This window comes from Mustela nigripes, chromosome 5, assembly GCF_022355385.1.
Source record: "Mustela nigripes isolate SB6536 chromosome 5, MUSNIG.SB6536, whole genome shotgun sequence".
Taxonomy (NCBI): domain Eukaryota; kingdom Metazoa; phylum Chordata; class Mammalia; order Carnivora; family Mustelidae; genus Mustela; species Mustela nigripes.
The window spans coordinates 24,292,099-24,318,605 of NC_081561.1; the positions used below are offsets into that span (position 1 = coordinate 24,292,099).

The following is a 26,507-nucleotide window of genomic DNA, read 5'->3' on the forward strand; positions in this document are numbered from 1 at the left end:
CTCTGGTGGGTGGAGCCTGATCTGAGTGTCCCCTGACTCTCCCCTCCCTTGTGTTGGTCCCAGGTTGAGCCCCACTTGAGTGTCCCTCCCCCCTCTGACTCCCCGCCCCAGTGTTGGTCTCCTGCGGGTCACTGGGGGACCCTCTGGTGGGCAGAGCCCAGCCTGAGTGTCCCGGGTCCCCGGACTTTCACCTCCCTGGCGTTGATCACTGACCCACTCTGGGTTGAGCCCACTCTGACCGTCCCCGTCTCCGTCGCTCTTAGCCCCTCCCCAGCTTTCCTTCTGGCTGGTCTTTTTCCTTAGGGTTTCTTTAAGACCTGGAATTATATCCAGACTCTCTGTATTTGGGGATTCAGATCTGTGTTCTTTAGCCTGTTTTCTCTCCGATCAGGGGTATTGCCCTGAGAAATCTCACTGTTGTCTTTGTGAAAGTGGCGTGTGAGCTTCCTACCATCAGTCTTGTCTTGTCCCTGACCATCCTTTTTGTCCGGTGAAACATCTGGTAACTTGTTATTCTTTTAAGAGGGAAGGGAAATTCTTGGTGAGCCAGACTTGGTTTTGGTGTGTGGTTGAAGAAGTACAGATCTTGATCCGGATTCAGGGACTTCAAGGAGTAATCATTTTCTGTACTGGAGAGCCACCTTTTTTAAGAAATCAGGCTTCCTTCTTCATACTGGCCTGCCTCTGCCAAAGGCCCACATGGAACAAGAAGAGGTCCATTATTCCTATAGACCTGAAGTCCCATGGATTACATCTGCTAGTCAGCTTTCACCTTTTTTTGTAAGTCACCAGATTTTGTTTAACTTCCCAAGCTAGGCAACACCTTAGATATGATAAAGGACTTGCTTCTAGGAAGGGATTGATTTAAATCGGATGGTTTGAAGAAAAGGAATTACTATTACTATTTTTAGCACTGGTCCCAATATAACTTGGGGGGCCAGGAATAATGGCCCCAAAATGGATCATTAAATTTTAACACTGTCTTGCAATTGGGGTTGTTTTGCAAAAGATCTCAGAAGTGGAGAGAAATACCAAGACCCCAGATTCAGGGACTCTTATAGAGTCTTTGGTAGAGTCTTGTAGAGTCTGTGGTAGCCTTTGTTGCTACCACAGGCACCCACCCACTCACTGCTGGGTTGAAACCAGACATTTTAAATGATTCCCTGTTCCAGTCAACTAGGACCTAGTAGTGCTCCTTTACTGGAGTCCCCTCCCAACCCCCTCTACTCCTGCAACTTTGACTCAAACAACCTCCCCTCCCTCTCCACCAGCTCCCCACCTCCTTATTCGAATGGAGCTTCCACCCCCTCCTCTGGAGTGAGCCTCACTGGCACCCACAGCAGGACCACAGACTTGGGCCCCAGCAGGATCTGGTTCCCCTTGGGGAAGTGCTGTACCCGAGGGAGGGGGGTTCCTGTCTCTTTCTCCCTCACAGACTTGGGGCTATGTAAGGAAAAGTTTGGTCATTCTTCCAAAAAACTGTCTCCCATTTAGGGATGCATTTATTAAGTTAAATCTCACATCCCTCAGCTGACACTTGGCATTACAGACACGTCTCACTGTTGCACCCGAGATGAGCGGGACTAGATCCTTAGGAAAGCTGGGCATTCTGCTGACAGTCAGGGGTCTGCCAACCCAGGAGACAGAGCACTTCGGGTAGGAGGAAACGCTGTCCCTGACTGGGAACCACAGTGGGATCCTGAGGGCAGAACCGACAGGGTGCTGGTGAGGCCCTTTATTACCTGCCTTTCTGAAGGGTTGAGGAAGCGCATGGGAAAACCAGTTAGTTACGACCAAGTGTGGGACAGAACTCAGGAGGAGGATGAGAATCCAGCTGTTTTTCTAAACCAGGGCTAGAGGCCTTGCGCGCGCGCACACACACACACCCCAGGGGAGACCCAGAGGCAGCCGAGCCTTTTATCGTCCCGACTGCCTCTGATATTAGGGGGAAGCTAGGAAAGTTAGAGGACCGCTCTCAGACCCTGGTGTCAGCCTTGGTGGAAGAGGCCTTCAAGGTCTTGAATAACTGAGACAGGACAGAGGAGACCAATACAGACAAGAGGTTAGTGAATGAGGCACAGATTTTGGCTTCCCTGATACAGCCGCCACCTTGGGGTGACTCCAGGAAGCCCAGAAGACCACAGCCTGAACCATCTGACCAGAGCAGAGGCAGCCTGGATGGATAAAATGTGCCTGTGGCAGGTGGGAAGGCCAGGGGAAGGGAGCGGGCCCCATCCTGGCCATTCTTTCAGAAGTGGGGCCACCCCACCACAGAGAAGAGGCCGGAGGATGTGCCCAGCTCCCATACCCACTGGGCCCCTCACCATCACACTGGTGGAGCCGGGGGTCACCTCTGATGTGGCAGGTGGAAAACTAAATTCCTAGTGGATATGAGAGCTGCTGCCTTTGTCCTGCCTCACCCTGGTGGCCCCTTTATAACTGTGACCATGTGGGAACTGGGATGGACAGATGGACGGACAGACGGACGGCGAATGGATAGCCAAAGGTAAGACAGCTTAGTCTCCTTATCGCCTGCAGGGCCTGATCCAGTGTTTTTACTCATTCCATTCTGAGGTCCCTGCTGTTGGCGAGAGATCTGCTAAACAATTCTGGAACCACAATTTATCTTGAAAACAGTGATATTAAAATGTGGAGATAGAATAGAAACCAGGAATCCATCCACGGGCACTGCTGAATGGTCCCAGGTTTGAGCCCTCAAATATTGCTCTGAACACAAATCCAAGGAGATCCATTTGCATGGATACTCATGTCCGGGGTAAGGTAAAAATGTCTCCTCCAGTCAGATAAAGTTAAAACCCAGTGCACGCTGTCCTTGGAAAAAACAGTATCCCATAAAATAAATCTTTAAGAGGAATCCAGCTGTTAATTTCAAAATTTCTCAAATATGGACTATTAAGCCTTATCAAGCCCCATGTAATACCTCAGTCCTCACACTGAGGCAGCCCAGTGGACAGTTTTGCCTTGTACAGGATTTGGGGGCTATATATCAAGGAATGGTTCCCACACACCCAGTAGTACCCAACCTATATACTGTGCTTACCCAGGTTCCCAGCTATGCTTGAGTTCTCACTGTCCTAGATCTAAAGTATGCCTTTATTATTATTATTATTATTTGCATATTCCTTTATGAGGAGAGTCAAAATTTACTAGCCTTTGAATGAAAAACCCCTGCTTAGTACATCTGGACTTTAGAGATCACCTATTTGGAAAGGTACTGACAAGAGAGTTAGGATAGGAATTAAGAGTGAGACATGGGATCCTCTTAAGGTATGATGGTGATTGGTTCATAGCCAGTTTGACCAAGCAGGCCTCTGATCAGAATACTGGAAAAACCTTAAATTTTCTACTAAGGGAGGATATAGGGTTACCCCATCAAAACAAAAACAGGGCCAGCATTTGGGCTTCACTCTGATACCAGGCCGTGGATCCGAAGAGGACCATCAGCGCCTTGCCTGTTCCCTAAACCAGAAAGTGAATCTGACTTCTGGATACAGCCGAGCTCTGATTCCTTAATTATGGCCTAATGGTGGAGCCCCTTATAAGCCTTCAAGGGGGAGAAAGGGGACCCCTACAAAAGACTGATGTTAGTGGGCCTTTTTTTAAAAAAAGATTTTATTTATTTATTTGACAGAGATCACAAGTAGGCAGAGAGGCAGGCAGGGGGTGGTGGGGGAAGCAGGCTCCCCACTGAGCAGAGAGCCCGATGCAGGGCTCTATCCCAGGACCCTGGGATCATGACCTAAGCTGAAGGCAGAGGCTTAACCCACTGAGCCACCCAGGCACCCTGTTAGTGAGACTTTTTAAAGCCTTGAAAACTGAGTTGGATGAGGCCCCTGCACTGGGACTCCTCAGTTTGGATAAGCCTTTTACCTGTATGTCCATGAGAGGCAGGGGATTGTTTTGGGCGTCCTAACTCAAAAGCTGGGCCCTAATCAGAGACTGGTGGCCTATTTTTCAAAATAACTAGACCAAGTCATAAGCTCCCTTAGTAAGTGAGGCCTCAAAGCTGACCCTGAGTCATCATCTAACTCCCCATCAGGTTCAGACAGTATTAGAAATTAAAGGGCACTATTGGCTGACCGGAGGAAGGCTAACTAAGTATCAGGCCCTCTTGCTTGATAGCCAGATGTTATTTTTTTTTTTAAAGATCTTATTTATTTATTTGACAGAGAGAGATCGCAAGTAGCCAGAGAGGCAGGCAGAAAGAGAGGGAAACAGGCTCCCCGCTGAGCAGAGAACCCGATTCGGGACTCGATCCCAGGACCCTGAGATCATGACCTGAGCCGAAGGCAGTGGCTTAACCCACTGAGCCACCCAGGCGCCCCTCCAGATGTTATTTTTAAAGTATGCCAGACTCAACCCTGCTGCACTGCTCCCATCTGCAGAAGATGAGGGTCTCCAGCGCCCATCGGTGGAGACGAAGGAACAGAGGGAATATTCCAGCAGACCTGACTTTCAAGACAAATCCCTCGACCGTCCAGATAGGGTTGAGGCGAAAAGCCCACAATGGCCACCTCACTGAGATGAAAGGCCGCCGGAAGTGACATGGCATTTCTCCACCCAGTCACTTCCGCATAGCTCTAAGAACTACCACTAGACTCCTAAGCCAATTAGCAGTGAGAAACTGCAAAAAATCTCTAGTTTACCCATAAATGACTTGCCCCAACAAAGGCCGGATGCTCAGACTTTGAGAAGGATCCCGCTGAGCCCACCTGCATTCATAAAGCTATGTTCTCCCATTTCTCCGAGTGCCGCTTGAATTTCCTCGGTCACCTCAGATTTTCCTCAACATTTGGTTCCTTGACCGGGAAACCGAACCGTGCTGGCCCATTGTGCCACCAGTGTGGGACAGGAGACAGGCTGCGGAGGGCAACGGAGCACCTGCCCTAGGGTTTAGGTACGCCCTGCTGATTTCAGCAGACCCAAGGCTGGGTTCTCCCCAACAGCCGTGGCTCGCCTCCCCCCTGCCGGACCAACAACAGGAGACTGGGGACAACTGACCAGAATCACCCGTTGAACCAGGGAAGCCCCAGGGCCACTGTCCAAGCCAGACCCACCCCTGTGGGTGGAAGAGGAGACTGATCACCTCCCATCAGTCCAGGATACCCAAGGGGGGTGTCCAGCCTGTTTGAATCTGAAGAAACAGTTGTGTGTATGAATGTGTCTGTACAGCTCCACAGCTTCCACCACGGAGTCTGAGTGGGCTGCACCCTGAGCCTCGCAGAGCGTCATACAGTGTAATGGTCATCTACTCTGTGGAGTAGCCTGTCCCGGGGTTTATATGGATAGACCTTAGCTAAGACGCTCCTAAGTTCCCACGAGGGACGGGAGCAGGACAGCACCTGAAAGTACCCCACCCTTTGTTTGCAACACTGTTCATGATGGATGGGAAACCCAGCAAACCCATTGTCTAAGATTGCATGCTTAAAAACTTCAGGAAAGGCTTTAGTGCTAACTACAGGGTACATATGACCCTGGGAAAACTGAGAACCCTGTGTGAACTGGAGTGGCCCAGTTTTTGATGCTGGCTGGCCCTCAGAAGGAACCTTAGACCTCCCCACCGTCCAGCGCATTTATCTTGTAGTCCCAGGAAACCCAGGACATCTGGACCAGTTCCCATACATCGATTCCTGGTTAGAGATAGCCAGGACCCTTCCCCCATGGGTATGGTTCTGTGCCAATGGCAAGGGACATTACAGGATTCTCGTGACACAATCGACTAAAAGCATCTGAAATGAGGCTGTATACATCAAGGGCTCCCACCACCCTCTGGGCCTCCGACCTTCTCAACTGCTCAGCCCTCCCAACTGCACCTGAAGTGGGACCCAACATACCACCACCTTTCGTTTCATCACCAGGCATACCCTCTCCACCTTCTCTCACTCGTAAGCCATTAGTTGCCCGACCAATGCCTCTGGCTCCACCAACAGCAGCAATTTCCCCACCGCCTCTGACTTCCCAGATACCAGTAACCCTGTAGCCAGCACCAGCCTCTTCGCCAGTTCCTAACGGGGACCCCTCCCCAGACTCTTGGCTGACTGTTTCTGATGAGGATCCCTCCCCAGAACGCGAGCCATGGAACATCAAACCTCTCCTCCGAATGCAATAAATTCCCACTTACAAGATGCCCCTCCCAGAAACTCAAGGTCTTGACAGAATTGGAATAGATGGCACCCCCCAACCCCAATGGGGCAGACCCATTATCTACTACCAGCCCTTCATCTCCACAGACCTGAACTGGAAGCATAACACTCCTGCCTTTTTGGAAAAACCACAAGCAGTAATCAACCTTACGGAATCCATCTTCCAGACCCACCGACTAACCTGGGAAGACTGCCAGCAGCTTGTTCAACACCGAGGAAAGAAGAATTCTCCAGGAGGCACGTAAATGGCTCAAAGAGCTGGCACCAGTCAGCTCCTTAAACCCAGAGGGATGGACCCAAGACTCTGCCCTGGAAAACTGGCCTGGTTGGGACTTCAACACAGAGGAAGGCCGGAATGCCATCAAGTGCTACCAAGATGCTATCCTGCAGGGCCTCTGCCAAGGAGCCAAAAGACCTACTAATATGTCAAAAACAGCTGATGTGACTCAGGACAAAGAAGAGGTGCCCGGTAATTATGATGATCAGCTCTGCAAGGCTTTCCACCTATACACTCCATGTGATCCAGAAGCTCCAAAGAATCAACAAATGGTAAATGCAGCGTTTGTGGCTCAGTCAGCCCCTGACATCTGCCACAAACTCCAAAAACTTGAGGGTTTCGTTGGGATGAACATCAGTCAACTACTAGAAATAGCAAACAAGATCTACTGCAACCGAGACACTGAAGCCAAACGAGAGGCTGAAAATAAATGAAACAAGTCACTCTGCTAGCCATGGCCCTTCAGCGAGAGCCAACCACATGAAACAACAACATGAAACAACAGACTGATCGGAGACACGACCTCAGCAGCGCAGAACTCTCAAAAGGGACCAATGTGCATATTGCAAGGAAATGGGGCCCTGGAAAAATGAGTGCCCAAATCGAAAGCCCAGGTCACAAGCCCTCCACCCAACCCAAGATACAGGCAAACCAAGGTCCCGACTTCATCAGGCTGGCCAATATAGATTTAGATTCACGGAGACCAGGCTCAATGATACTAGGCCCTCCGGAGCCCACAGTTAATATGAACATTGGGGGCCAGAAGATCACTTTCATGCGCAACACCGGAGCATAACACTCTGTAATGACCACCCCAGTGACAGCCTTAACAGGACGAACCCTAACCATCATGGGGGCCACGGGATCGGGCCACAAGTCAACCCTTCTGCCAATCGTGGACCTGTAAACAAGGAGGACATATAGTCTCCCATGAATTCCTATATGTCCCAGACTGCCCAATACCACTATTGGGAAGAGATTTAATTTCAAAATTACGGGCTCAGATTTCTTTCGAGCCGTCAGGACAGGCCACCATGAATCTAAGCCCCACCAAGCTGTGCATTATCATGTCCCTAAACACACCCCGAGATGAGGAATGGAGACTATTTGAACAAGACCATCCTGAAACCAGCCCTGAAGCCTTCCAGACCTCAGTTCCCAATGTATGGGTAGAAGATAACCCACCCGGGCTTGCTGTCGGCGGGCCCATTATTATAGAACTAAAAATTGGAACTCAACCCCAACAGCAAAGACAATATGTGATCTTGCAGGAAGCTCAGTTGGGCATACAGGCTCATCTGCAGCGACTGAAAAAAGCAGGCACCCTAATTGAGTGCTAATCCCCCGAAACACCCCGCTGCTCCCAGTCAAGAAACCTAATGGTGACTACCGACCTGTCCAGGACTTGCGTGCTGTAAATCAAGTTAAGCAAACCGTACATCCAGTAGGCCCAACCCCTACACCCTTTTAAGCCATATCCCACTGGACGCGATTTAAAGGACGCCTTCTTCTGCATTCACTTGGCCCCAGTAAGCCAGCCCCTATTCACCTTTGAATGGATTGATACCAGCACAGGGCGCCAGATGCAGCTAACCTGGACCCGGCTCCCACAAGGCTTCAATAACTCACCAACAATATTCAGTGAAGCCCTGGCCTCGGATCTGGCAGACTTTCCCCGAGATGAGACTGGTTACACAGCTCTCTAGTATGTGGACAACTTTCTCATCCCCAGCCCCACTGAAGAGACCTGCCATCAGGAAATGCTCGACCTCTTATAACACTTGTTGAAGAGAGGATATCGAGTCTCTTGGGAAAAGGCTCAACTATGTAGACAAGAAGCTAAATATTTGGGATTCATAATAACTCAAGGAAAGCGAGCCCTCAGCATAGAATGAAAGGCTATAATAACTAGGTTCCCATGGCCCACTGCTAAGCGGGACCTCTATGAGTTCCTTGGAGCTGCAGGATTCTGCTGGATCTGGATACCGGGGTTCTCAGTCATATCCAGGCCCCTGTATGATCTGCTAGCGGGACTTGGAGACACAACCTTTACCATGGAAAGGCACATAAGAAAAAGCCTTTAAGGAGCTTAAGGACCTACTCGGAAAAGCTCTAGCCCTGGGCCTGTCTGACATTGGAAAATCTTTCTGGCTATATGTCCATGAAAAGGATAAAACAGCCTTAGGGCTCCTAACTCAGTCCATAGACCCCTGGAGAAAGCCAGTTGCATACCTGTCCAAGAAATTAGATCCCATCGCTTCTGGATGGCCCCCTTGCCTGCAAGCCCTGGCAGGTACCATACTCCTTATCAAAGGAGCCGACAAGCTCACTCTTGAACAGCAGCTAACGGTAAAGGTTCCCCACTCAGTAGTAACTCTAATGTACGGCCAAAGTCAAAAATGGATACCAAATGGCAGGTTCACTCAGTATCAAGGACTACTCCTGGAAAATCCCCACATTACCTTGCAGACTGTACAGGCTCTGAGCCCAGCCACATACCTTTTGACGGCAGACGGAGAACCAGAACATAACTGCCTGGAAATCATTACTGAAGTATACGCCACCTGTCCGGACCTCAAGGATTCCCCTTTAACAAACGCTGACCTCACCCTATACACTGATGGCAGCAGCTTCCTGAGTAATGGTTCAAGGAAAGCAGGCTATGCTGTAACCACAGCCATGGAAGTCCTGGAAGCTAACGCCCTCCCTGCAGGATGGTAGGCTCAAAGGGCTACCTCTGGGCCTTAATATGGGTGCTTACATTATCGAAGGACAAAAAGCTCAACATATACACAGACTCAAGATATGCCTTTGCCACCTTACATGGGCACAGGACAATATACAAATAAAGGGGGCTCCTGACATTATTAGAGATGGTACGGGCCCCCCAAAGCCTTGCTGTCCTTCGTTGTTGGGGACACCAGAAAGGGGATGATGAGCCTGCCACTGGGAACTGCCGAACTGACCAAGCGGCCAGGGAAGCTGCACAAAACAGACAACCTGCCACCATAGCTCCCATCACTCCCTCCCTGCAAAATCCCACATACGTGGCTGCCGAAGATAGGTGGGTCAAGACCGAAGGAGCAGTCCAGCACCTGCAAGGATGGTGGATCCTCCCAGATGAGCGATTGTTCCTTCTGGAGGCCCTTGACCCTCATGCACTTGGGGAACAACATTCAACCTCACACCTGGGAAAAACAGGACTGGAAGAACTTCTGGCAAAACACTTCTACATCGCCAGACTCACAACACTGTGTACGTCGGTCATGGACCGTTGGGTCACTTGTGCTAAACATAATCCAAAAATTGGTCCCACTCTGCCCCCCCGGGCTACAATGCATAGGGACGGCACCCTTTGAAGATTTAGAGGTAGATTTCACCGAGATGGTCCCTCACCGAGACATCAAATGTCTCTGTCCTAGTCTGCACCTTTTCAGGATGGGTTGAAGCCTTTCCCACTCAAACTGAAAGGGCCAAAGAAGTCACCAACATAACGCTCCAGGAAACTGTCCCCCGATATGGGATTCCACTGACCATTCACAGTGACAGCGGCCCTGCTTTCATCTCGAAGTTCTACAAGGATTAACTTCAGCCCTGAAGTTTCTCCTGGAAACTCCATACGGCCTATCAACCTCAGAGGTCAGGAAAAATAGAGCACATGAACCATACCCTAAAGGAAACCCTCCAGATTACGTGCTGAAACCTCCCTGGGTTGGACAGAGTTACTCCCCTTAGCACTCCTACGTTCCCGCTGCATTCCACAGAAATATGGATACTCACCTTTTGAAATACTCTATGGCAGACCGGCCCACTTTACTAATCCCCACCCCCGGCAATCTCAAGGTCTTAGGGGATACACATCTCCAAAGCCAACTAAAATCCGTACGACATGTCCTTTACAAAACTACATGCCCACCTGTTGGAGAGAGCCCCTGTATTCTAGGAACTCCCATCCATTCATTTCGCCCTGGGGATGAAGTCTGGGTAAAAGATTGGAAACATACCCATCCGTCCAATGTGGACTGGCCCCCACACAGTAATACTTATAACTTCTACCGCCCTCAAAGTTTCCGGCCTCATACCACGGATCCACCACTCATGAGTAAAAAGGACCAATCCAGAATAGATCTCTTGGACTTCACATCCATCACCATCAAATCCCCTAACAGTTACTCTCAAAAAGGGCCCCCATAGTACAGGACTCAAAACTGGGGAATCCAGCGTGGAGTAATACTTACTCTCCTCCTGGCACCCCTAGAGACTCGGGCCAGTATCCATGTCTGGACACTGACTAAGGAATGGGTGGGGCATCTGGGGGGCAAGGGAGGAAAGAAATTGTTACTGCCAACCAGATCACCTCCCCAACCCAGTGTCCTACCTTCCAAGTACCACAGTGTCAACTCCTGCCTTGGCCCTGGGCAAGCCTATGTCGCCCTGGGGACAATATACAGATTTGTCCAGGAGACAACGGGATGTGGGGGTAAAGCAGATGGCTTTTGTTCCCGATGGGGATGCGAAACTTTTGCCTCCTGGACGGAAACGGACTCGCATTTCACTGTTTCCCCTCTTAAAACTGGAAATCCAGCAGCAACTCTGTCTCTCACTCCACTGCGGTGCAAAAGTGCTTATTGGGATCAACACAGGTCCTGGGGACTCCGGCTGGATGTCACTGGAAAGGACCCAGTGGCCATACCTTCACTCCGACGTAATGGGGGACGGACTCCTATTCCCTCCTGTGCTTGCCCTGGTCCCTCTATTGCTAACTATACTCGCCAATTCCTAAATACCACCTGTCACTTCTGGCTTCATTCTACGTCTTCTATAAACACTGCTTGCTGGATCTGCCTCCCCTTAACTGATTGAGGTTTTGTCAGCATTCCTGTTCTCCCTGGATGGTTGATGCCCAACGGAACAGATTCCAAAACTTTCAGACCAGAATAGTTAAAAAGAGTTCCATTAACCCCAGCACCCAATCTCACTTGTTTCCTACCTCCTGGTCTCTCTCAGACCCCAGATAAATGCCGCCATAAATTTATGGCCCCACTCTCTTATTCCACCCCCCCTCCAGCATTTTCCAGAGAGGGGGTGCATTTGGCCTTCTCTTGAGATGTCGTAATACTAATGAAACCATTTCTGGTTGCATACTTGTCTTCTTGTCTCCTGTTTCATTTTACTCGGACTTGAAGATCCAAACCCGAATAACCTCTGGCATACGGGACCGACGGGCCGTAGCATTACCTTTCCTGAGAGCCCTATGCGAGGCTTGATCCCAGGACCCTGAGATCATGACCTGAGGTGAAGGCAGTGGCTTAACCCACTGAGCCACCCAGGCACCTGAAAGATTTTATTTATTCATTTATTTGATAGAGAGAACAAGCAGGGGGAGCAGCAGAGGGAGAGGGAGAAACAGACTCCCCGCTGATCAGAGAGCACAATGCGGGTCTTGATCCCAGGACTCTGGGATCGTGACCTGAGCCAAAGGCAGACGTCTAAGGGACTGAGCTGTCCAGGCACCCCCAATCAGCTGGTTAAACAGGCCACCCAAGCTCAGGAGCCAGCTCAGATTACCACCATGAGTTCCCCAGTCACCCTCAGAACCCCCTGATGGAACAGGAGGCTGCGAAGAGGTAGGAATATACAGAAGAAAGTCCTGGGTGGTTTACGAGAGAGGACAAAATTCTCATTCCCAAAGCCCAGCAATAAAAGCTCATTCAACATTTCTATGATGTCACCCATTATGGAAGAGACCTCCTATAGGACTTGGTGTGAAAGGTCTTTCCAGGATAGGTACTTAGACTATAAAACAAGTTACCCTCGCCTGTGACTTGGGTACTCAAAGCAAACCACAGACCCATCCAATCAGCCCCCACTTCCTTACACCAGCAACACCAGGGGATGTATCCTGGGGGAAATGGCAAAGTAGTCTTTAGTCTGCTGCACCACAGAGCTGGCCACAAATACCGCCTTGTGTTTGTTGATACTTGTACTGAATGGGTAGAAGCCTTCCCCACTTGGTCTGGGAAGGCAGACTTTCCTCCTAAAAGAAAGTTCCCCAGTTCGGGCTCTCTAAGTCTGCAAAGTGAGAGACTCCTTCTTTTACAGCTGAAATACGCAGAGCCTTTCAGCGGCCCTGGGAATAAATTATAAATTACATGCTCCCTGGGCCCCCTATTCCTCAGGCAGGTTGAAAGATGAATCATGGGGCGCCTGGGTGGCTCAGTGGGGTAAGCCTCTGCCTTTATCTCAGATCATGATCTCAGGGTCCTGGGATCGATCCCCTCAGTGAGGAGTCTGCTTCTCCCTCTCTCTGCCTGCCTCTCTGCCTGCTTGTGATCTTTGTCTGTCAAATACATAAATAAAATCTTTAAAATAAAATAAAATAAAGAAAAGATGAATTATACACTAGAAAAGACTTGTGGAAAAATGTCAAGAAACTCATGAGTCTTGGGTCCAGTTGCCTCCTACTGCACTACCCAGGATTGCCACAGTCCCTAAAACTAACCTAATACTCAGCCCATTTGAAAGGACATGGGAGACCCCTCCTCACCCCGATATTTTACTGGTTGGGAACAAAAGCCAGAGCTTGCATCATTTTATTTGGGCCAGGTGCAAAAAGCCGTTGTGGATTATGCTAATCACATGCTACCAGCACCCCCTAGAGGTCATTTAGAAGTGACCCCTTCTCCTCCCTGTCACCCCAACCTGTGCAAATTAATCCAGGGGATCAGGTCCTTCTGAAAACCTGGGAAGGAGGGCTCCCTGGAGGGTCAGTTGCTCCCCAAGCCGAAAGTCCCCTATTGACTGATTTTAGCCCACCCCAAGAGCAGTTAAGCTGCAAGGAATCCCTAGCCGGGTACATCTTTCTAGGCTAAAACCTTTTTCTCCTGGACATCCTCAGAAATGCCCGGAAGGCCCAGAACCATCTGACTCATGTGAGCCTGTGGAAGACCTCAAATACTTGTTCAAGAAGCGACCCTCAGAGTCAGATAAGTGTTTAAACCTTGGTGGTTTGGTTTGCTGACGTTGCTTTTTGTTGCCTTGTTTTACTTTTCCCTTCTCTGTGAGTACCGTTTCGGGTCATCTCTCCTCCCTGGGAAAGAGACGTTCTGCCCCTGCGGGGTCTAGAAGATCAAAACCAATGATGAGACTGATGAAGTGGACTCTTCTCTTGGCCCTTCTCCCTGGGATGAGTTGGGAAGAAAATAACAAAGGCGGGGAAACCTGGAGAGAAAATGCAATTGTCAACATTTCTAGCATTGTGGCCTCAGGAAATAACCTCTCTGATTGTTTGATCTGTCATCCTCCCCCACAAGACGGGGTTTCGAAGATCCAGTTTGTACCTGTCAATGAGGATATTACTCTCACCTTGACTTCTGGTTCTATTAGGAGGGCAGCCTTTCTAGTAGTAGAACTCGATGATCGCAACGATATGAAGTGTGTTGGGCTTACAGACTCTTGGAACCAAACCGGTCTCCAGGTTAAGCAGCCTCTTCTCTGTCGAGAGCAAGGACAGCCCTGTTGCCCCTGCCAGACACGCACTTGCCTTACCAATGTGGGAAGCTTGCCCTCTGTTTATCCTATGTCATTTTCCTTGTCAAGTTCTTCATGTACTCCTAACCAGACCCACTGGTGTGTGGACTCCTCTCTTCTCTCCCAAGATGACAAACCTAACTTCTCCTGTACCTACTGGAAAGGAATAGCAACCCCTTCTTGGAGGCTCACCTATCAGACCCCAGCTGCCTTCGATAGCCAGGAGGGGATAGAAGAGGATTCAGAGCTCGATGGGGGGCCACTGGATGGAGGGCCTCTGTCGCCCAGATGCAAGAGTACCCCTAACTGGGGTCGCCTTTTACGAAGTTGGTTTAACTCCTCTTCACCCCGCCAAGCTTGTACCCCACCAGGGTATCTGTTTCTCTGCGGTCCTCCCCAAAATAAGCTACCCTACGAAGGGAGCCCTAATTCTTTCTTCTCCAGGCCTCTTCAGGCAGTGGCCTATTCGTGTGTAGATAATGTTCACTTCCGGGGAGAATGCACTTTGGGACGATTGGGCCCTAAAGGGTTAGGCGCCACTATATATAACATCACCTCTCAAACCAGACATAGGAGAGCTCTTGGGCTTATCTTGGCAGCAACTGGAGAAGCCATAGGACTGGCTGCCCCCTGGAGGGGGTTTGCTTATCATGAAACAACCTTAAAAGACCTTACCCAGCTCATAGAAAACCTGGCCACAAACACTGGTGACAGCTTAGAGAGCCGCCAGGAGTCCCTGGATTCCATGACTAATGTACTTGACACACGGTTAGCTCTAGATTATCTTCTGGCCAAACAAGGGGGTGTCTGTGCGGTAGTCAACAACACTTGCTGTGCCTACATCAACAGCTCTGGGGAAGTGGAACTAAACGTTCAGGAGACTTACAGACGAACCAGATGGTTGCATGGGTTCGATAATCACACTGCCCAAACTATGGGACGCAGGCAGAGGCTCTCTACCTAACATTGTGTGATTCCTCCCTTTCCTGGGCTCTCTTGTGGTCATCATTCTTTTGTTATTATTCAGGCCCTGCCCCTTTAATCATTTGTTTAAGTTTGTGTCTTCTAGATGACAGCAGTTTCCTGTGAACTGTGGTAGCACAAGGGTCCCACATAACCGGTCCCAAGAGGAGCAATGTCCCTATAAGGTGTTAGAGCATTTGGTGAGAGATTTGTAGCCCTCCAGGTTAGGACAGGGACAACACCCCACTCAGCAAGAAGCAGTTTCAGAAGATGAGACCTTGGCCCCTACTCCTTAGGAGTAAGCAGGGTAAAATCTCTCCTGGGGGGACTGAAATAGAATAGGGGCTGTGTCTGGGACCCTATCCCACCCTAACCACAAAGCCCATTGCTCTGCATATTACCTAAGAAGAAAGAAAAGAACCAACCACTCGTTTTTGAGGAGTGTATTTCAGGGATGCAGAAAGGAGATATTTGCCTGAGGGAACTCTCGAGAAGAATCCAGACTAAACCAGCCTGTGCCGAAGTGGACTCCAGCGCTGATCCTCCACCTGCTCTTTCCTCCAGACAATTCTAAAGACAATCATAATACTCGGACAGTCCTAACACACTTGGCCCCAGGATGAAGACCTGACATGCTAATGAGACACGTGCTGCCTGTGGACGGGAGTTATCCGCTGCACCTGCAAGCAGTTTTCTGTATCTCCACCCCTTCCAGCTGGGATGTCCCTGCTCTCCTGCCTCATCCCCTTTGCAAACTTCCTGGGCCTTTGTTCCCAGTGCTGCCTCCCTGGTACTGGGGCATGAGCCTCAATAAACACTTTTCTTGGCCTTGCATCAATGTCTGTTTTTGCTGAGAGCCAAAGAGCCTTGGGGTTGAGAACAATTTCACCCAGTTGTCTTTCTTGCCTTTCTCCGGTCCCTATTCTGTGGTCATGTGGATGCCTTTTTACTTCTTTTTCAGGGAGGGTATTTTTCATATGGGAAATTTGCTTCCTGCTGTCAGTGGGATGGAGGAAGGTGTGCGTGTCCTTGAACTCAATGTTTTCTAAGTAACTTTAGATAATCAATATTCCAGAGGGGTACATCATAGGGCACCCTGCTCTTTCTCCCTAGATCATGGTTGGGGGCGACTACCCCTCCTCATCTTAGGTTTTCAGCTAGGACAGTAGTAGCAAAAAGATTAACAAGAGAAAAACAGTTAACGCATCACAAGAGAGGAACCTATGTGAAAATAACTCTGAAGGGCAGCTTAGAACTCCAACTTATTTACCACCTTCAATAAAAGACAATCAATTTACGGAGAAATGACAGGACAAAGGAATACAAATTTAGGCTGCAATGGAAGGTAAAAAGAAGGCAGGGAGTCAGAGGAAAGTTTGCAGATTATTCTGGTTCCTCTTTGGACAGGTATATGTCAGTCTCCAGTAAAAGGAGAATTTATATCCATCTTTTAGGCAGAAAAAGGGGAAGGTAAAAAGCAGTGTTGGCTGTTTTTTTTCCTTTCTATTTCTTTTTAAGATTTTTAAAATTTGGGGCACCTGGGTAGTTCAGTGGGTTAAGCCTCTGCCTTCGGCTCAGGTCATGATGTCCGGGTTCTGGGATCAAGCCCACATGGGGCTCTCTGCTCAGCGGGGAGCCTGCTTCCCTGACCCACCCCCCACCTGCCTCTCTGCCTACTTGTGATTTCTGTCAAATACATAAATAAAATCTTCAAACATTTTTTTTTTCATTTATTTTTGAGAAAGCATGAGCAGAGAAGAGGTGCAGAGGGAGAAACAGACTCCCCACTGAGCAGGGAGCCCAGTGTGGGGCTCAGTCCCAGGATTCTGGGTTCATGACCTGAGCCAAAGGTAGATGCTTAACCAACTGAGCCACCCAGGCACCCTGTTATTTTTTTTTCCTAACTTGAAAACCTTTAATTTATACAAGTAACTATTAAATACAAAAAGTAGGTTAAAACAGGTTTTTTTTTTTTCTAACAGAGTTTAAATGCCCTTAATGGATATTTCCAAAGAAAATGCATTTTCACGGCAGCGTTCAGAACTAAAATACTGAAGTCTTTGCCTCTAGCTGCGATGTCTGCTTCTAAATTACCTTCAGCTCAGAAGAATTTCTGTGACAAAGTGGCATGTTTGGGGTAGCCTATTCTGCTACCTTGCATCATCAGGGTCCTGGGATCGAGCCCCGCATCGGGCTTTCTGCTCAGCAGGGAGCCTGCTTCCCTTCCTCTCTCTCTGCCTGCTTCTCTGCCTACTTGTGATCTCTCACTGTCAAATAAATAAATAAAATCTTTAAAAAAAAAATTGGAAGGGATTCTTGAGGTTATAAAATCCCAAATACATTTAGATCTGAAGGAGATTGTGGTCTCTGAGAAAGCAAAAAGCAGGTATGACTGCTGCTGTCAACATCAGACTAGACCATTCCGTAACTGTGGAGACAAAACACCTCCCCTCTGTAACCAGGCTGGAGCACAGACAAAAATACAAGACCACATGCAAACCACAAAAAGGACCATACATGCCTGTCTTGGCTTGCTGCTGCTTTACCAATTACAATTTTAACTGGCTCTATTCTACTTCCTAATACAAATTGGAATATTGGATCCCAGTCTCCTGGTTTCCAACAGCATCCATCCAGAGCAACCTTTCCAAACCCCCAACCAAACTGAAGTCCTGTAAGTTCCTCCCACACCCTCTCTCTGAAACCCCCCACCTCCCAGCACCCCCCCACCCCCGCCACTGTTCATGCTGTTTTCACAAGTACCATCAAATTCAACTGGGTTCCGCCACAGGTGGGCTTTAGCTGGTGGGGTCCAGCATGACCACAGACAAGTCAGAACCCCATCAGCCTCCCAGCCCGTGTTCCCATCCATCCTGAAGTTGGCTCCAGATTTTTGGGTAAGTTCCCCATGTACAGCAACATTTCTTAACATCCAGAGCCAAAAGGAACTTCCTGCAGATTTCTAAGAATTTAAACTGAAATAAAGTGCATTCTTGTTCATGATTTATTGATCCATTTTCAGTAGTCAGGTATTCACAGAAGGGAACAGTCACGCCATTGTGTGAATCATAAGCACTTACCATCCTCCTTCCCACGTCTTAAATCTTAATTACTTTAGTTCTGTTTATTTTCCAAAGAAACTCCTAAAAGAGCTTGGAGAATTCTGGGGTTATCCCACATTTTTCTTTTTTTCTTTTTTTTTTAGTGGCTTTTTTTTTTTTTTTTTTTTTTAGATTTTATTTGTTTATTTGACAGAGAGATCACAAGTAAGCAGAGAGATAGGCAGAGAGAGGAGGAGGAAGCAGGCTCCCTGTCGAGCAGAGAGCCCCATTCGGGGCTCGATCCCAGGACCATGAGATCATGACCCGAGCCGAAGGCAGAGGCTTAACCCACTGAGCCACCCAGGCGCCCCCGACATTTTTCTTTAAACAAGGCTTTGCATCTCATAAAAGCTCTGTTATGGCAGAATGGAAGAACCACAATAGTACATACATCAGTGACTCTTCATTACCCTGGGATTCTGGGCTCCTGCTTACTGGATTTGAAGCCTCAGGATACATGAAAATGAAAAACACTGACGGCATTTTAGCAATAAGGGCAGAGAGAAGACAGCGTCAATCGCCTCAGCTTTCTCCTTAGGAGACATATAGGCCTCTTGGAAGGTGGCCCTAAGATTAGCGCACTCATTTCTCCCAGAGTAACTCGAAGGCACACTCATCTGTAGCTGATAATTAGGAAAGAAGTTGAGGGGGAAAGGGGTTGCAGGCAGGAGGGTGGTGACTACAGGCTGGGCGTGGAGGCCAGGGAACAGGCTGGAAAAGGTCTTTTCGTGAGGATAATAGACGATTCTTAGCATGGTGTCTCCTTTCTTTGGAGAAAAAAAAGGAGCCTTCAGAATCGAACTCACTCTCCCTCCCTTCCCCTCCTTACCTCTACTCAGTCTCCCTCTGTGTGTGTGTGTGTGTGTGTGTCTGTCTGTCTTGTCTGTTTCTCAGTAATCACCTGCATGCATGCACTTTTCTGTGATACTCACCCTGAAAGATCCTCAGCCAAAAGGGGCTAACCTCTGTTTTTTCAGGTTTTTATAGCCTCCCCACAGAGGGTGAATGCATGTAGCCATGCTTTGGAGGGTTTGCCTACCAGGTAGTGGGAAAAGAGGCACGGGGTACGTTCTCGAAAGAACTCAAACAGTGGCCCACACAACCCTGACCCTTTCCCAGGATCCTCCTATTTTCCCCTGTTCAGTCCAATTGCACTTGGCCGGCTCCAGAAAGTTCCCTGTCTGCCCCTCCTCTCTGTTTCCTGGAATTCTCCATTTCGAAAGCATTTCCAGGAATATGACTCAAAGATGTCCCCACTCAACCAGACCTCAGTGTCTTCTTGCTCCCCAGGGCACACTTCATCTCCATCTGCCTCCACGAGCCCCTCTAATACACAGAAATCCATCTGTATGGTCTCCGAGTCTCCCCCCTTTCTTTCTAGCTGCCCTTCATACATGCAAAACCTGGTGTGGCAACTCATGTAAATTGAACACAGGCTGGGTGAATAGGGGAGTGGGATCACTGTTACAATGTGGACATATCATTAGGTCACTTCTGATTATTACCAGTGTGCCAACCATGTGTGCCCCAAGAAAGAGCGGTTGACCACAAAGCTCCCTCGCAGGCGTCTGCATTCAGTACGACACCTGCTCCGTGCCCATTTGCTCTCATCCTTTCTCCTAGCTCAGTTCAGCAAAAGAAAGAAGCCCGAGACCCTGAGCCAGAGCAGCCCCTCAGGGCCATCTCCACAGTCATGGAAAGCCCGGAGCCGCCGCCTCACCTGCGACTTCTGAGTAAGGATCGAAGTAAAGCTCTGCGGACCAGCAGCGGGGTGAGAACTCGGATCCTGCTCCAGGCTGACCGGATCCGAATCTGCTATTTAGAAAACCCTCCAGGGAAGCAGAGGCTCAGGTAAGTTAAAGAAGCCTGGCTCTGGGAGGGACGGGGCGGGGCGGGGATGACCGAGTCCTGATAAATCATACGGTACGTTCCGCGGTGGAAACAGTACTCGGGCTGTTGGAGGGTGGGAAATATGCCTGATGAGAGCACAGAAAAGTAAGCAAAGGAACGGAGACGAACCATTTAATGCCTTCCCTCCTCCGTCCCTGAAAAGCTCAAGAAGTTGTACAGGAAAAGAAATTGACATCAGATGTGATACTTAGATCCATAAAAACCACAGCTACATAACCAATAGCACTGGAAACATTGAACAGAAGGAATCTATTTCTGTTGTATTAGGGTTCCCCAGAGAGACAGAACCAAGAGGATATATACAGAAATATAGAAAACCATGTGTTAGGAGCACTGGTTCCTGTGATTATGGAGGCAGAGAAGCCCCCCTGATCTGCCCGCTGCAAGCTGGAGGCCCAGGAATAGTGGGAACGTAGCTCCAGTCCAAACCCCAAGGCCTGAGCACCAGGAAGCCAACGTCTGACAGAAGGACGTCTGCCCACCAACTCAAGCAGAGACCAGACTGTCCTTCCCCCGTCTTGTTCCCTTCAGGCCCTCAGTGGAGTGCATGAGGGCCATGCACACTGTGGAGGGAAATCTCCTTTAACTGTCTGCGAACTCAGATGCTCGTCTCTTCCAGAAACATCCTCACAGACACACCCAGAGATAATGTTCTACCAGCTCTCTGGACATTGCTCAGCCCGGTCAAGTTGACACAGGAAGCTAACTGTCACAAGAATTAAATTGTCATTGACTTCATTGATAGGGCTCTGCAAAGTAATATTGAAAAATGGGTATGTCGAGAAAAAGCGACAAGGTGGGGGGCTCAGTTCGGTTGAGCGACCAACTCAGTTTCAGCTCAGGGTCATAATCTCGTGGGTTGGTGGGCACAGGGATCTTGTTGAAGATTCTCTCCCTCTGCCCCCACCCCTGCATGTGCACACACTCCCTCTTTCTCTCAAGTAAATAAATCCATCTTTAAAAAAATATGTTAAAGTCTTGAAAAAAATGTAGATAAATGCCAGATAAAACAAGCAAGCAGGTGAGGAGCTGTTTCTGGGGAATGAGGAGAGGGGAAGCAGGACTGACACTTTTCTTAAAAGCTCTTTAACTGTGTGGATTTTTTTTTTTTTTAAGATTATTTATTTATTTATTGACAGAGATCACAAGTAGGCAGAGAGGCAGGCAGAGCGAGAGGAGGAAGCAGGCTCCCTGCTGAGCAGAGAGCCCGATGCGGGGCTCTATCCCAGGACCCCAGGATCATGACCTGAGCTGAAGGCACCCAGGCACCCCCTGAGGTTCTCTTCTAAACCCCTGTGGTACTGAGCACTTTACCTGTGTGATCTCATTTAATCCAGTGCCTTTCCAAAGAAGGCATTATTAATGACATTCCTAATTTAGAGGTAGAAGAAGTGAGCTTGAAGAAGTGAATGAACTGGTTTAAGGCCTTAGGATCTTGTTTTAGTGTTGTTTGACCCTCTTCTTTTTTCACCTGACTACCTTTGATTTAGTCCAGCTCATCAACATATATTCAGGTCTTTGAGCTGAAGACCAAAAATGCAGACCCCTCATCTCTCTGGGCAACTACACCCCCCAACCCAAAGTAAATGCAGCTGGGGCCTGGGGGCAGGCTTTGCTGAGAGCACTTCCCCCTTCCTTCTTCCTGCCCTTTAACTTTGCCCCTGGAGCCAGGAGCAGCTCTGTCACTCCTTGGCCAGGCTCCTTGGTGCCTCTTCCTCCAAGATCCGAGGTCAGTACCTGCGCCTGCCCTGGCTCCCCTGAGAGAGCCAGCAGCCAGGAGGGCATCTGCCGTCCTTCCGGCTCCTTACTCCCCAGTCCTGGGCCCTCTAGCCTGGACCCTGTGCTCTCTCCAGTTCCCCTTTCTTGTGACTTTCCTCTTTTCTCCTCCAATTCAGTCCCCGGGCTTCTGTCTCTGCCTGCATTGCTTCGTCTTTATGGTCATTGCAGAAATTGAATATCAAACTACCATATTTGGGGAAAAAGAGGCTTTTTGTAGAGCAGAGAGTGGTTCCAAGACTTGTTCATTGACAGGCAATCTATTAGGGGTGCTGCGCCTCACAATTCCCTTCTCCTAGGATTGTCTTGGGGTTTTAGGGCCTGTGATGTGGTGGTGTACATGCTTGACTGTTATGCCTGAGTTTTCGCTTCTGAGAGACCACCCAGGAGCCAACACCGATGAAATCACACGAGGGTTTATTTGGCAAACTTAAGCTTGGGCCCAAGTATACCCGATGCAACGGAGTAGGGACTTGGACCCTGAACCAGACTACAGTCAGAATATTTTTTTTTTAAAGATTTTATTTATTTATCAGAGAGAGAGAGGGGCAGAGAGCGAGCACAGGCAGGCAGAATGGCAGGCAGAAGCAGAGGGAGAAGCAGGCTCCCTGCTGAGCAAGGAGCCCGATGTGGGACTCGATCCCAGGACGCTGGGATCATGACCTGAGCCGAAGGCAGCTGCTTAACCAACTGAGCCACCCAGGCGTCCCTACAGTCAGAATTTTTAAAGGCAGAGTAGGGGTGGACTCGGCGGTGGGCGAGGACAAAGGGGGTGTTCAGAAGGGCTATCAGGGTAAAGAAGACTGTCAGAATATTGGAGGCCGGGTTATTATCAAGCCAAGGCCGTTTGTTCCTCTAATGAGGCACTAACATGAAGACAGTTTGGAGTTCCCTGGTGGAATGTCACATTCCTCCTATCAAGCATCCTTGTTAGTGAGATTTAGCATTGGGACATTTGTAAACCAAGGGAGATCCTGTCTTGTAGGATTGTGATTTCTGCAAGTTAACTATTTGTTCACACGTACTACCGAGGGGTGGGGAGTGGGTGGAGAGGGGGTGCAAGGTGCCAGCTTTTGTTTTGTCAGGACGGCTGTACTCATGTCAGGGCTAGACTTGAGGTGGGTACAGCCTTGTTTTTCTTGGCCTCCGCATGACCAGACCAGGTGGTGGGTGTGCGGTGCCAACTTCTGGACCATCGGAGAGTCCGCAGTGGGAGGAGGCAAGGGGGAGGCTTCAGGTGCAAAGATCTAGAGCGTCCCAAGTTGGAAAGAGTTGGAGGGAGGACGCAGCAGGAGGGGCTTGAAGAAACTTCGTGATCTATGCGTTCCTCTCCTAGGAGGGAAGTTCTGACACCGGAGGCCACCAGCAACGTGCTGCCCCAGGAGGGCTGGAGATGGCGGTTTCCCCGAAGTCCTGCCTCCACAGCTGTCTGCTCATCCTCGCTTGCCTCCCGCTGTCCAAGCCGGACTCCGGTAGGTCCCGCCTGGGTCTCCCTCTCTGCACCGCCTCCCGCAACCCGGGCTGAAACCTCTCCAAACGGGTGAGGCACCGCCTGGCTCTGGCTAGCGCCCTCCGCGGGGGGTGCGGGTGGACTCGGAGCTTCCGTCGCGGGGACCGACTCGGGTCGCTGTCGGTGCTCAGCTCCCCCCGCACACCCCGTCTGCCCCCTGCTTTTCGCAGCCCAGTTCGACGTGATCGGGCCGCCGGAGCCCATCCTGGCCGCGGTGGGTGACGACGTCGAGCTACCCTGCCACCTGTCCCCGAACGTGAGCGCCGAGCGCATGGAGCTGCGGTGGTTCCGCGGGAAGGTGGCGGCCGCCGTGCTGGTGCGCCGGGACGGGCGCGAGCAGGACGGGGAGCAGGTGGCCGAGTACCGCGGCAGAGCCACACTCGTGGACCGCGACATCGCGGCGGGGCGCGTCGCCGTGAGGATCCACCAGGTCAGGGCCTCAGACGACGGCGAGTACCGATGCTTTTTCCGGCAGGACGGAAGCTACGAGGAGGCCAGCGTGCACCTGAAGGTGGCCGGTGAGCGCGCGGGGTTTGGCTTCTCCGGTGACTTCTAGGCGGGGTACCTTTTCTTAGGGCCCCGTGACTTTGGAAACCACCGGATTCTTTGCCTAAATCCCTCTTAGGATGGAAAGGGTTGGCAGGCCTGGAGTGGGAGGTAACTGGCAGGTTGAGAGGCGCAGAGCATTTCCCCTGTAATTAGTTCAGTAAATGCAGCCTTCTCCGGGAGTACACCGTAATATGCTTGACCCAGTCTCAGAACTGAACATGTAAGTCGTGTCTGTTGTTCACCATCGGGTGAGGCCATGGTTCCCATCTTTTGAGGCTGCTTCCTGGATTCTTACCTAAGGTCGAATTTCCTGAGGTCCTAGAGCCGGGCTGCTCCTTAATATTCTTGATCCACCGAGAAAAGTTTTTGGTTTTTGTTTTCTTTTTGACATCAAGCCCAAGTTCGGGGTGGAACCCATAGTGGAAATGGTAAGCAGTCAGGAGGAAAGCCTGCCTTGAGCTCTGACTTTCCCACTTACCGGTGAACAGAAGCAAACAAATCTCTTTCTGAGCCTTGTTTCCTACTGCAAAACTGGGCGTGCATCTATCAAAGATTTTGCAAGAATGAAATAAAGTTAGACAATACCTAAGAAACTGCCTTGTCGAAGCTTGCAGAAGCATTATACACCTGTGAGATATTATTACTGTGCCTCAGTCTGCCCCATGATTTGCAGTATACAGATGCATTGTCTTTTATGTATAGATTAAAATAAAGGTAAAAAATACTGGGGTGTGATTGGGGTCCCTGCCTCAGAACAGGGTGTCCCGTGTGGTGGCATTATGTATAACTCACATTTCCTTTTTAGAGAATTAGCTTCAAAGTTGATTATAAAATCCTAGAGAGGGGCGCCTGGGTGGCTCAGTGGATTAAGCCGCTGCCTTCGGCTCAGGTCATGATCTCAGTGTCCTGGGATCGAGCCCCGCATCGGGCTCTTTGCTTAGTGGGAGCCTGCTTCTCTCTCTCTCTCCGCCTACTTGTGATTTCTCTCTCTGTCAAATAAATAATAAATAAAATCTTTAAAAAAAAAAATAAATAAAAAAAATAAAAAAAAATAAAATCCTAGAGATATGATGGCATAAAACTGTCATTGTTATCTTTATGAGTGATAGACGTCTTTTTTTTTTTTTTTTTAAGATCTTATTTATTTGACAGAGAATGAGAGAGCACAAGTAGGCTGAGCAGCAGGCAGAGGGAGAAGCGGGTTCTCCACCAAGTGGGGCTCGATCCCATGACCTTGGGATCATGACCCGAGCTGAAGGCAGCCACTTAACTGACTGAGTCATCCAGGCGCCCCTGAGTGATAGACATCTTTGAGATTCTGCTGAAAGTGGGAGCCCTTTTCATGAAAAGAATCCACATTGTCATGTAGACACACACCCTGGAACTTGGATTTCAACTAACAGTGTGGACATGTGTTTGAGGACTTTTCTCTGCAGCTTCATGTTTTCTGTACTCTATAGAATTGTAACAAAATAATCAGAATGAAGACAGAAGTGAAAAACAGCTTTATGTTGATATATGTTAGGACATAACTGTGTGTGGGGAAGACAAGGTTGAAACCCATTTAAGGAAATTCCTGTATCAATATCGCAGATAAAGGAAACTTAGACTGTCATCTACAATCTCAATGCAAAGAACCTCTAATCCTCTTTCTCCTCAAGGATACTCCTTCTCTGATCATCCTCAAATACCCATCTCCTAGTTCTCCTCCTCAAAGTCATTTCATAATACCTCCAACCACAAAGCCCTCTCCCCTCTCTGGAGCTCCCTTACCCGCCTCTAAGTCATTGAGCTCTCTGCTCCTACTAATTAGAAAAGCTCCCCATGTCTGTCCATCAGACTCCTGCCCTCACTTCAGACCCTAACTCCCAATATGGCATCCCTCTGTGATAAGGTTATGAAATGCCTTTTATTGATACCACATCTTCTGTGTGTTGTGAAATAGGTAATAAGGGCCTCCCACTCCCAGTTCCTGTGCACTTCTCTTTCTCAGACTGTGTAACCCTGTGGTTATAAGGCTCCCAGAAGGCTGTCCGCCGAAGGACTAAGGCCAGCTTCTCTCGCCACAGCTCTGGGCTCTGATCCTCACATCCATATGGAAGTTCAAGAAAATGGAGAGGTCCGGCTGGAGTGTACCTCAGTAGGATGGTACCCAGAGCCACATGTCCAGTGGAGGACATCTGGGGGAGAGCAGTTTCTATCCACCTCAGAGTCTAGGAATCCTGATGAAGAAGGCCTGTTCACTGTAGCAGCTTCGGTGATCATCAGAGACCCCTCCATGAAGAATATATCCTGCTCTATCCAGAACCTCCTTCTTGGCCAGGAGAAGGAAGTAGACATTTCCATACCAGGTCAGTGAAATCGATGCTGGGGTCCTATCAGACACAGTTTCAGGGCCCATATTACCTGGGACACTTGCCCAAGGCCCTCATGGAAGTTGTCTGCTGTCCCTACCTAAGCTCCTGACCACTGACATGAAGAAGTCCCACGAATTTCATTAGAAGAGAGAAGATTCTAAATGCATAACATTGGCCTCAATCTCAAGGAAATTCTGGATTTTCCATTTTAGGAGATATATCTTAGATACAGAAGCTTTGTCTCTGGGACCTTCTGTCCTTGAGTAACAAGAAAACCCATTTCCACCCTTGCCCCTCTGTCTTCCCCATCCCATGCTAGAGCTCTGTCTAGGTTTCCAGGGTCCGCAGGAAAGCAAATATTCTCATTAT

General features: G+C 49.3%; 2 protein-coding genes across 2 annotated transcripts in view; both read left to right on the plus strand.

Annotated features, from left to right (window-relative positions):
• Positions 1-26,507, plus strand: part of LOC132017671 (butyrophilin subfamily 1 member A1-like) — a 34,884-nt gene that overhangs the window by 666 nt on the left and 7,711 nt on the right. Inside the window, exons 2-5 of the mRNA XM_059399605.1 lie at positions 19,659-19,886; positions 23,059-23,194; positions 23,403-23,750; positions 25,851-26,132. Coding sequence (XP_059255588.1) covers positions 23,116-23,194; positions 23,403-23,750; positions 25,851-26,132 — 709 coding nt within the window. The 5' untranslated portion in view covers positions 19,659-19,886; positions 23,059-23,115. The remainder of the gene's footprint in view (positions 1-19,658; positions 19,887-23,058; positions 23,195-23,402; positions 23,751-25,850; positions 26,133-26,507) is intronic.
• On the plus strand, positions 9,322-15,149 carry LOC132018540 (endogenous retrovirus group V member 2 Env polyprotein-like). The gene is given in 2 exon segments (XM_059401502.1): positions 9,322-14,901; positions 14,903-15,149. Coding segments are annotated over 2 exon segments (1,569 nt in total). The 5' UTR covers positions 9,322-13,579.